Source organism: Labrus mixtus, chromosome 18 (assembly GCF_963584025.1).
Source record: "Labrus mixtus chromosome 18, fLabMix1.1, whole genome shotgun sequence".
Taxonomy (NCBI): Eukaryota; Metazoa; Chordata; class Actinopteri; order Labriformes; family Labridae; genus Labrus; species Labrus mixtus.
The window spans coordinates 19,861,014-19,873,170 of NC_083629.1; the positions used below are offsets into that span (position 1 = coordinate 19,861,014).

General features: G+C 46.7%; 1 protein-coding gene across 13 annotated transcripts in view; it reads left to right on the forward strand.

Annotated features, from left to right (window-relative positions):
- The window catches only part of meis2a (Meis homeobox 2a), an 81,027-nt gene that overhangs the window by 31,689 nt on the left and 37,181 nt on the right, over positions 1–12,157 (forward strand). For 11 of the 13 annotated variants that reach the window (XM_061062483.1, XM_061062490.1, XM_061062486.1 and 8 more), the window contains one exon: positions 2,597–2,742. In XM_061062483.1, the coding sequence (XP_060918466.1) occupies positions 2,597–2,742 (146 nt within the window). The remainder of the gene's footprint in view (positions 1–2,596; positions 2,743–12,157) is intronic. The other 2 variants (XM_061062484.1, XM_061062488.1) reach the window with 1 other exon arrangement.

The following is a 12,157-nucleotide window of genomic DNA, read 5'->3' on the forward strand; positions in this document are numbered from 1 at the left end:
ATGATGGGACGCTTCCCCCTGCTCTGCCCTGTACTTTTTTTTTTCCCCCCCATTTTTTTTTTTTTTTCACAGAGTGCACATCCACACAGGTTAGAATGGCAGAGTTGCCAGGGAACAGTCAGAAGCCATTAGCGTTTGGGACAATTTGCCCTGCAGCGTTCCTTCTCTCGCTCGTAAGAAAGGAGTGGGGGTGGATGCAAAGCACCAGCTCTCCTTTAGATGTAATGAGGTTGTGCAAGTTGGGCCCTCTTGATTCTTTTTTTACTCCTTCTGTTCTTCCTCCTCCTTCTCCTTGATCCTTTCTTTTTTTGTTCCTCCCTTTTAATCTTCTATCCACACTTGATTTTCCTTCATTCTCTCTTAGTTTAATAAATCTCCTCAGCGCTGCACACATATTCCAAACATGTCTAATCTGTGCGCGCACATGAGCATGCATGAAGAGGGACAGAGGAGCTGAAAGCCTCGGAGTCCAGTTTCACCCTCGCAGACTAGGGCAGGAGGCAGCGAGCATGCTGGGTAATGAAGTGACAGGTCAGTCTGTAAATACGCATGGGTCGCTCCGGCCCTGGCCAGGGGGGAGGCTATCGCATTGCAGTGAAAATGGAAACGTCAATAAAATTAATCTGCCAGCCTTTTGGCCACTGTGTGGTTCCATTGGATGAGCCTGACTGCTCACAGCGGGAGAGGGATTTGCGGACCGGCTCGAAAATCAACACAAAACCTTGCGGCACACAAACAAACAAGCAAAGTGTGTATCAACATTATTCAGTGGAGCTCAAAAGCGGAGCAACAAGGGGAGGGTGGTTTAAATTCACAGCTCACTACTTGTGTTGTTATTGAAGTTTGGAAGCAAACTGGGGGAGTTCGGGCTCAACTTCCGCCTGGGTCGCATTTCTCAGGAAACCCCTCACAGTCAGGGCAGCGCTACGGCCAGACCAAAGTTTATTGTTTTAGGCTTTCCTGAACAAGGGTTCGTACTTAGCTTGGGATTTACGGCATTTACCACTAATGAATGCCCGTTCTACAATTACAACACCCCTAGTCTGCGTGCCCCTTCCCATATGTCCTTCAGCGGGGGCTGCTGCTTCTTTAACTTCTGTCGGTGCAAAGGAGCGCAAAGTCTGCACTTCTCTGTTTTCGCCTTTCGTGTGGCTCCGCACTAATGATGTGGAAGGAAAACAGTGCAGAGAAAGGAAAAGAAGGACAGAGAGAGAACAAAAAAAAGAGGGGGAGAAACAAGGGGGGAGAAAAGGGAAAGAAAGTGGGGAAAGTAGTTTGAAGAGAGGGCCCCTGCTGTCCTTGTATTCTTCATTTATTTTGCATTTGATTACGCCACCAGTCGGATCCTTTTTCTTTCCCCCCTTTTTAATGTTATTAGTTCAAATATTTATGCGAGATTAAGGCTTATATAGGTGCTCGTGATTGATGCCTCCCCAAAAACAGGAGGACATGCGCGTCTGAATTTTGAGAACGTCGGGGTCCTTCCCTGCCTTAGTGGAGGAGTTTTTCAGATACATAATTTAGATGCCCTCAAGGAAGGCTTTCAAGGCATTTGTGCCCGGGGGCAAGAAAAAATAACTATGACTCTTAAAAGTAAATCATTTTTGCTAATGCACAATTAATGCAGAGGAAGGAGAACAAGAAAAAGGCAAGGGACAAAGATGGAAAACTTCGATTTTAAAGGAGAAATCGTGCCAGGGTTTGTGCATGTTTTTTCCCCTTGAAATCAAACGCTGACGGACATTAATGTAGGCGAAGCCGCCGCTGGCCTGTCATGCTAATCATGTGGCGGAATGGGGAGGGGTTGCTGCAAGGGATGGGAGTGGGTAGAGGACAAGTGAGAGAGTCTGGGTTTGGGGTGGTGTAGGGGGGGTGGGGGGGGGGGGGGGGCAGAGGAGTCCATTATGTGCATCGAAGTGCAACAATGAAGCACCCCAGATCACATCCCTACTTTGCTGTGAATTATCAACGCCTTTGAGTTTTGTTTGTATGCCAGTGTGTGTATGTGCACGCAACACGAATGCACGAATGTCTGTGAACTACTGTATTACTCCTTCCTGTCCCCTTTGGCTCTCTTCAAAAGATGAAGAAAAAAAAGCTCTACATTATGTCAAGCATGCAAATTTAATTGAATTAATGACACGAGTCCGAGCCTCTTGTGTACGTGAAGGCTCCTTGTCCTTTTTTTTTTTTTTTTTTTTTTTGTCATCTTGCTCTGTTTTTGTGGCCTCCTTCTCCTACTGTAGAACTACCCTCATAGCGTCCAAGCATAACATGAGAGTCGTTAACCCTTATACCCCTCTGCCGTGCTCTGGGGTGAACAACAACTCAGTGTTAACCCCCTCACTCTCAGGCTAAGGCCATCTCAATCCCCCCCTACATCCATTTCTTCCACTATACAACCCTGGCTTTGCGAGGCCTCAGTACAGTGCTTTTGAATTTCTTATCTGTGGTATTTGTCCGTTTATCCATTCCTCATAGGCCTTAAACTCAGCTTTGTCTGTCTGTATCTCTGTTTCAGCTCTGAGAATATTCTGAGTCAGTGCTGTGTTGTAATTTGGGATGTTATTTAACCCCGGGTTTGGTTTCCGTCTAGGAGATGGCTTAGACAACAGCGTTGCATCGCCTGGCACAGGGGATGACGACGATCCGGACAAGGATAAGAAGAGGCAGAAAAAGCGTGGCATTTTCCCCAAGGTGGCCACTAACATCATGAGGGCGTGGCTGTTCCAGCATCTCACGGTAAGCACAGACTTTTCTTTTTCTTTTTCTTATTTTTTATTTTTTTTGAAAACTTGCACACGCTCAAAAAAATCTTGCTCACACAAACACACACTTGTCACAAAGTTGTCGCTGAGTGGCAGCAGCGCTGTGATGCTCGACTGTCAGCCGCCTGTCACAGGGACACGGCGGCCAGGTCAATCTAATCAGTTTGGACTGTTTACTCTGCTCAGCACATTCAGAGTGCGAGATGGACAGCCCAGCAAGTTCATGACATTTGCTCCAGTATGAGATGCACTGTTTGTTTGGCCTGAAGAAGAGTGTTTTTTTTGGGGGGGGGGGGGGGGGGGGGGGGGGCAGGCTAAGTTTAGGAGTGGTAGTTACTGGAGTAGGATTGTGATGTGAAGGTGTGTCGATATTCAGGTACAGCACACACATTCCTGTATTGGTGGATAGTTCATCGGTAAAAAAAAAGATGTTGCCCATGTCTTTAAAAATGCTTTTATTTCACATTTTAAAGTGAAATAAAAGATTGTTTTCTCATGTTTCAGCCTGAGAAAGTGAATGCTAATGTGTGTGTATATATATATAGATCTATGGCAATGGAAAAAAAAAAGCTGTAGAAGAAAGTGAAAAAGCTCTTTGCTTAGCTGTTTCTGTATGTGTCTGTTTCCTGTCTGTTTGTGCCAAGTGTTAAGGGAAGGACCACATGTCCCCCCACCCTCACTAATGTCAGGACATTATCAGAACATCAGGCTGTATTGATTTTGCAACACAGGTCAGATTTCAGGAGGAGGTGGCCACGGCAGGACACATAAGCTGCTCTCTGAGCACGTGGCTCCATGTCCTAGAGACAGAGGGACAATACAAGAAAAGAATATAGAGAAGACTTAGTCCAGACAAAATTTAAGACGGTCAGATGCACCCTGTGTCCCCCTCTCCCCCCCCCCACCCCACCCCACCCACCCGTGCCCTCTGTACCCTGATTACCTAACCAAAACCCCAAGTACTGTGTGGCCAGCAAATACGGCCTAATTGAAAGGGCTGTAAATCCATTACATATTGGTCAGGGATAATCAGGAGTGCTTTAATCACTTTTATCTATTCAGGAGCAGTGAAGCTGCAACAGCAAAGCCCTGAGCCTCGCAGGCCTTAGCGGCTCCACCACGCCAGTCTGCATGCTTATTATTCTCATCATTATCAAAATGACTTCACAGCTGTTCACAGCTCCATCGTTCCCTGACTGGAGAGCTCTCGTCGACGCGTATGCACCAGGCTTCATTCACAGACTGGAGGGCAGGAGGCGAGAATACACTTTTTTTTCTCCATCATTTTCGAAGATTTTTTTCTTCTATTTGATTTAGATCTCGTTGGGGAATCAAGAAGACAACCAAAAAAAAAGCGATATTTGTTTAATTGAGATGGAATCTACTCTAACTCTTTAACTGCATTAAAAATGAAACATCTTATCGAGTTTAAACGTTAAATGTCTTCTATTCTTTTGAGGAAAGCCTCACAAAACTTCTGCAAAAGATGCAAAGACAAAGACAGAATGACGCTTACGGCGCTCCGAGGAGAGTCGCCAACAATTTTCTTTAGAGTTGTTTTAAAATTGAATTGAAAGAAGGGAAAGAAAAGGAGGAGGAATAGAGCCCAATGCCGGGACACAGGCGCATTTTTCAGACAGCCGGTCAATTCAGGCGGTTAATTCAAGGCCCTCTCTTTCTCCGTCCCTCTCTGCTTTATCACATCCCCTGCTTGTAGATGTTCTCTCCAATCTTTATTTGTTTCTTTTGTACGAAGCCCTGGCCAGTCTTGTACAAATAATAATCCCTCCCTTTTAACCTGCCTTCATTTCTCTACTGAGGAAGAGGACTAATTGAATTATCCCCCTTCTCACCATCCAATTCTCCCACCCATAAACTCTCTCACTCAGTCTCTCCCTCTCTCTCACACACACACTCACACCCATTAGCCATTCTCCTTTCTTTTAATTTGTTAAGCAAATGTATTTGCTATTGCGGGATGCGTTTGTGCAAGAGGGTGAATTCTTGGGGACTTTGGCCCCTGAATGGCCTATAGCGGCATTCTGCCATTCATGCATTCATTAACTGAGGGGTGAGGAGTGAAAGGAGCGGCCTTGTATTTTCTCAAACTGTGGGGCCAGCATGGAGCTCCTCTTGCATGAGCCGCAGGGGTCTCTCTACATATGTTCTCAACATCCAGCCATTGTCACATCCTCTGAAAAGCTCAAAAGGAGAGGACCCCCCTTCACACGCAGAAAAACAACACAGGCCAATAGTAACAACTGTTGGCTTTTGGATTCAGTATAACAAATTTGCCCTCTCCCGCTCCCCTCCCCAGCTACCCCTTCGCTTTATTCTGACCTCACACTCTCCTGGGAGAAATCACAAAAAAGGGTTTTCTTATTGATCAGGCTAATAGAAATGTACGCTATCTCAACCCATATTTGCCAACAATGGAACCAAAAAGTGACGTGTTTGATGCTACAAAGATGATACCGCTGTTATTCTATAGAGAAGCTGATGAAGCTGACCTTATTTATGTCGAGTCCATATACACATGCAGCATCACAGAGCACGTGAGCTGGCAACCTTAAATGCCCTATATGTAATTGGCAAATGGTTGGACAGATCAGCTGGTGTAAGCTGGCAGAAGAGGGTCAGACAGTCTCTCACCTCCCTGCTTCTATCCTTCCTCCCACCCTCTCGCTCTCTCTCTCTCTCTCTCTCTAATACCCCTCCCTCTCTCCCTCCCTCGCCATGAGTTTCTGGATGTCTTCCAGCCACATTAGGGGAAGGAAAATCCCAGACTGTTGGTATAAGCTTTTCAATACTACAGGGAGATTATGTTATCAGAAAGGTAAACTTCACTGTAAGGGGTAAAATGTTCTAGTGTGCTTCAAAAGCTACAAAAAAAAAAACGTGGAGAGGAGAAGTGAGAGAAGGAATGTGAATACTAAGAAATTAAAAAAAGATGGGGGGCTTTTCTCTCATTGTTGCACGAGGTGATGCCCTTTTGTTTGGCAAACGCAAACGCTAAAATCTACAATTAGCCCCTCGGCGCCCCTGGCCTTCCTTCCCTCTCACCCCCTGCTAGCCTTTGCTCACCCCTGTAAAGACAAGAGGTCGGCCTTGCAATGAAAACAGGAAGCACTCAAATCCAAAGATACCACTCTGGTCTCTGGCCTTGTCTTTTGACTAGTGTAAACCCTCAAACACCTATGAAAATAAATAGGGGACCTCAGGAGCAAAACCTCGGCCAGTTGAGAGGGTCGCGCACGTGGGTATGTGGTAGTTTAGAAAGAGAGAGGGGAGAGAGGAGGTGTGAGGGGTGGGGGTGGGGGGGGGGGGGGGGGGGGTGAGTGGTCAGTCAGATGGGTAAGTAGGTAGCCCTCTCAAGCATCAAGCGTCTCAGGTTTTGTGCTGGGCCACCCTTTGGCCTGGGTGTTTGGGGAAATTCTGTTAAGCTGCTAAGCCAGGTGTATTGGTCCCCTGGGCTCCTTGAAAGGGAAGTGATATATCCCTTGGACGTTTGGAAAATCCTTGGACTGTGAGCAGTAGGAGTGGTGTTCAGAAACAAAATGTCATGTATGTATTAGTTTAGTTTAAGTTTTATGGATTAAAGGTTCAAATTTTGGATAGTTAAGGGGCCTATTTTGAACCATGAGCCACTATTTGAATATAGTCATTTGTGCAGTACTTGTTTGCGTCCTTTAAGAAACGACAGTGTGAGCAAGGACTCAGAATCTTTTACTGAATGACTTGATGAAATTCTAATTATTGTATGCTGTAATATCTTTGAACACCAAGAATAAGAGTTAAAGCAGGTCTGAAAAGAGTCTCTGTTAATGCAGGCGTTAACCAGAGTGAGCACTCATCACACTCTGCGTGTAGATGAGTGCATTGTGCTGCAAACATCATTAGACACGACTGACAGTAGCTACCCCGACCCCCTCCTCCTCCTTCCCCCCCACCTCCTCTCCCAATCCCAAGCCCAACATAGCATTAGTCTCCATGACAACAGGGTGTCATCGTCAGGTCGAGCCCTCCTAGCTGCTCTCTCGACCGCCCTTTATAGGCGCACATAAAAGAGCCAGCTAGGGTCATTCACGAGACATGGGCGCAGGCGAGGCCGGACCCTGGCAACGGATGTTTGTCCCAAACGATAAACAAGTGTACAAAGTCGTCCCCCCTGTGGAAAGAGAGGGCATGTTGTTTGAGTAGACTAAACAGTCAGCTCTGTTGTGTCCCCAAGTTTTTGTTTAAGCTCCTCTAGTCCATCTAATCCGTGTGTGTTGTTCCAGTACAAGCAGCGTTTAACTGCTGGAGACACACATCTGCAAACACTTTGAGATACCCGAGCCCCTTTCTCCTTTTTACATTAAACTCCTGAATTCTCTTTATTCCATATTTGCCACTTTATCTTTCCAGTGTTTTGCACATTGCATTGCATTGCACAAGAAGCTTTCTTTAATTGCATGCTCAGCAACTTAGTTTATGTGCTCATCATCTGCCGCAATTACAATGTTATTTTGTTTCAATTTGACATCTTCAATGTAATATGAATAACTTTTTTAAGCCAGAAATATTACAGATGAACAACTTCCCATGTGGGTGTGATGTATCTTTAAAATCTGTTTGCTTTCACCTCCTTGTGTTGTTGTGTTAGTTGGGATAAAGTGAGGGCGGAGACAAAGGAGAAGGAGGGAGAAGGGGGTGTTGTTTAGGGGGTAAGAGCAAAGGGTGAGGAGGGGGTAAAGAGGGGGCTCCTAAGGGTCACAGAGGTGGACGCCTGGAGGAGGCCCACACACTAATCTGTCATGTGCTCGTTTGCCTGGGAGCCCAAAAGTCAGCTCTCCAGTCACCCGGAGAAACCCAGGCGACAGTTTGGTTCACCGCCGCTGCCCGCATGTGTGACGATCAGTGGGAGACGCAGGAAAAAGAGTCATCACGTCACTTTTGGGACAATGCCCGCCTGCTTTGTGTGTTTACAAAACAGGCGTAAGTGACAATATGACTGGATAGTTTGGTGTTGTTTAGCACGGGAGTCATTGAAAGTCATTGATAATGACTCTGGAGGAGATCTTAAGGGGGGTGGGGTTGAAGGTTGGTGCCGGGCTATTGTTAAGTTGCTGTGTTCTTTTTTTGGCTGCTCAGCGACCCTGGAAAACAGAGACACAAGCTACCTCAGTCTGCCATCTGTCATACCAGAGAGTGGCAACCAGAGCAATGAAAAACACATAAGGGTGGAAAAAAACACTCAAAGATTTCGTTATTTCACACAAAAAATTAGCAACAAGATATTTCTGTTTGTCAAGTCGTGTCAATTCGTATTCATATATCTGAAAATCAGGCTGTCTCTGCGTCCTGCACAGCATACGACACCCCCTCTCCTTGGTCCCCTGGTGTCAACAAGGCGTTTCTTGTCAGCGGATTGAGCAGAAAAACCGAATGAAAGTTTAGAAGGGGAGATCAAGTGACTTCCCATTTTCACAGGCTGTATAATTATATGACGTGCCGCATCAACTCTGCCGTCTCATTGCAGAGCGGCTGTGCTGCAATTTCCCAGTGTTAGTGTGTCACAGCTTTGTTTACAGTGCGATCTTACAGCGTTGGTAGCCGCTCCAGAGGTTTAGTGCTGCATTAGAATGTAATAAGCCCTAATTCGTTTCATGCTCCGACATCAGACCTTTACACTTTGCCCCCTAATCCAGATCTGTCATAGTTCCACTTCAAAGCCAACTAAAACCCCATGTAGAATCCACTGACATATAAAGCATGGCACATGAACCTTGCTTACTCTATTCTGTGTGTATGTGCCTGTGAAAAAGAGCAGACATGTTGCTGTTTTTCTTTTTTTTGAATTCCCATAAGATTATTCATCCTCAAAATGGGCATCATGTTATTTTGCAAGTGTAAATGCACATATTCATACGTAATCCCATCACTTCTCCTCCCCCCACTTCCTCTCCCCCTCCCTCCCTGTTCATTTTCATTCCTGCTGTTTGCATTTTAATGCAGGTTGTTTAATGAAGTAGCAGAAATGAGTGCTTTCGCTAAGGGACTGTTTATGACACTTGCACGATGCATGGAGGTGATTAAGCAGTGTGAAACTTCTCAGTGTTTGCCAACGGAGAGAGAAAAAAAAAAAAGAACATTCCTCAAGATATTCTCCTGTAAGACAACAGCAAGGGGAGAAAAAAAAAACACAGAAGAAGAATGTTCCCTAAAATTAGATTTGTTGTGAGTTTTACAACGGGGGTTGTCCTCATTGCAGACCAGGAGCACAGCGTGAGTCGGAGCGGCCCCCGCAGAGGTGACTGTGACCGCAGCAGAATACAAACAGAGCGAGACCTGTGGAGGGCAGTCAGATTTATAAACTCAGAGCTCCAAACAGCAAGAGGCTCCTCCAAAAAACATACATGTGACAACTTCTTTAAGGCCCTGTGATCCGCTGAGTATTGGCCTCATCCCGGGAATGTTTCCCTGCCTCTATCGCAGCAGGAAAATCCCTCTGCTGCTGTAGTCACAACACTGATCTGTTAGCTAGAACCTGGCTGAGCAGAATGACGTCATCTGTGATAATATATATATATGCCCCTGGTGGAAAACCCGAGTTATTAAGATGGTGGCAGCTGATTCTGTTCCGTTTTCCCTTTTCTACACTTTCGGGGTTATCTTACTCATAACAAAATATATAAGAGGATTTTGGTTTCACATCTTGGAGCTGGTTTCCTTAAATTACCCCTTACCCTTCCAGGGGTACCGCCCTGCAGGCTAGCCTCACCCCCCCCCCCCCCCCCCCCCTCCCCCCCCCCCCCCCCCCTCCCATGGTTGATTGCGGGGTTGTGGCAAGAGCTGCTAGAAAACGGTGGCTGCTGCATGCTGGGGGGACCACAGAGGCCAATGAGATTCTGCTGCAGGCCTCCGAGCTGCCCCAGCAGTGCTTTGATATTCATCTCACACCAAGAGAAGAAAATGCAAAAGGGAAAAGGAAGCGGCACCAGCGTGGAAACAGCGAAAGCAGGCTAAAGAAGAAGAAGAAGAAGGAGAAGAAGGAGGGAGGAAGGCGAGGAAAAGGGGAAAAAAGGTTGAGGGATGGAGGCACCGAGTAGAAATCAAAAGCAGACCTTGTGTGTTGCACTGTTTGGTTTGTCATGGGACCCTTGCTGCACCAAATCCCACTCCTGCCATTTTGTGTGATTTTTTTTTTTTTTTTCACCCCTCCCTTTCCTACTCTCCTCGAATGCGTGCTTTTGTTTTGCCCAGCGCTCGGTCCAGGAGCAGGCGGTGGGATTCCAGCACAGTGGGGTCCTTATAACTGGGAGCCATGTCTCTTGTTCTCACCTCAACCCCCCCTCCCCCACCCCCACCCCTCTCCCCACCCTCCTACTTCCTCACCTTTTCATTTTTTCCTAACCGTTGACATCCTCTCTCTCTTTTCCCCTCTGAACATATGGACCAGTTTTTAAAAGGGAGAGCCCAGTCCACATCAAAGACTTGACGCTGAGCGGGTCAATTTGTTGCTCCTTTCCCCGTCTTTTTCCCCCCCTCCACCAGCCTCTGTGGACCCTTCCTGTACTGCAGCCATTTACCCAGAATGCTCCAGTACTAAGGCAGTTCTGCTAAGCATACATATCGAGCCATGGGTTGTATATTTCTCACAAACCTTGTCCAAATCCAACCTGAATTTCTCTGTAGGCACATCCTTCTAAGATCATGAAATGCTCATCAAATGTGCATGTATCATAGATATTAGCCCTTATATAGAAGAATAGTTCTTCACTACTCTTATTGGAAAGAAGCCGATGGATGAATGCCAAAAGAAAAAGGCAGACATAATAAATTAGTATAAATAAATCCTAATCGGAGCTGAGCAAGCCCTGGCTCCAGATGTGAATCTCTGAATATTGATTGTAGGGAAAGCTACTCCCCTCACATCCCCGGGCTTGCAGCTTCTGACACACAAAGCACCTCTCTAAAGCCCATAAACCGGCTTGTACAATTATTTAGATAAAGAGGGCGACAACAGCAGTGCATGCCTCCCAAACCCTGAACCTCCTCCTTGGCTCTCATCCTCCTACTACCACCAATCCTACTCCTCCTTTTTCCTCCTTCTCACCCAGCTATGAAGATGAAGAAGTTAAAAAAAAGGGGGGTTGGAGGGGGGGGGGGAATGTGTAATTAGCCACACATTTCTGAATCCTCCTTAATGTTCATTACTGAAACCAGGGGCAATTACAAGTTCAAAGGGGTTTAGGGCACCAGCAGCCCCGCATAATCAGTCGCAAATTAAGCACAGCTCATTTGTCACAGCGCAGCATGCACGCCTGTATGTGCACATAGAAACACACATGCATGAATGCTGTCAGAGTTGAGTCATAGACAGGCTGACAGGCATCAATTTCCACACAGGAACAAATCTCAGCTACCCCAAGGCGCTAGGTTAGGTCGGCCAATCCTCTTACGCTCCGTGGCTTTGTTGTCGCCAGACAACAGCAAACACCATAACACCTTCACCGTTAGCTTGCACGGCATTACACTGTATCCTACTTGCATTCATCCTCTTATAGGTGTCTTGTTTGCGTCTACAATCCCCGCCACCACCTGTCCCGTCCTGTTTCCATTTTATTCGTTCGGTCGATCGTCCTCCTGTGCATGTCTCCTCCCCCCTGCAACATGTGACCGTGTGTGTTTCAACTCTCCCGGGAGGTGTATCTTGGTTACCTCTGGGGCCGGGTCACAATGGCTAATCCTGTCTTCAGGTGGCTGTTTAGCACACTGAGAGGAGAGCTCGCAGAACCGGAGGTGAGGTCGTGTTTCAGGACTCCCTGACCGGGGGTCACCTCCGACACTGTTCGAGTACACACATGCACGCACACACACAGAAACATGCGCACATGCATCTGATGTGTACACACACTGAAGTTTTCCCACACAAACACATTGAGCCTGCTTATCTATCCCAGGTGGCTCAGCCTTTATTTCCCTTATTCTTCTTTATCTGTCTACTGTACGTCTCCTCTTCTACTCTTTCCCTGTCTCCTCTCATTCCCAGATCACTGACACTCTTGTTCACATTAGGATTCCCTGATATGATCTCCATGAAGACTTGCTCCAGTGGCCATGCGTTGCCTGTCCTGCACCCTCATTGTTTGAGCTGCTCTTGAACGGGGGGAACGCAGTCAGGTCTCCAGTGGATTGAATGGAGCCCTATCATGTGTGGCTCGGCGTAGTGGGAGAGAGAGAGAGAGAGAGAGAACTCATTTTTCACTGCGGGGAACGACATCCATCTCAGCAGCCAAACACGGGGCTGTTTCATTAAGTAGCCCATCCAGGCAGACAGATGTGTTCCCCACACAGCCGTGTTTGCCTATGCAAGAGCGTGTATTAACCCACAATCCTTTGGGGGA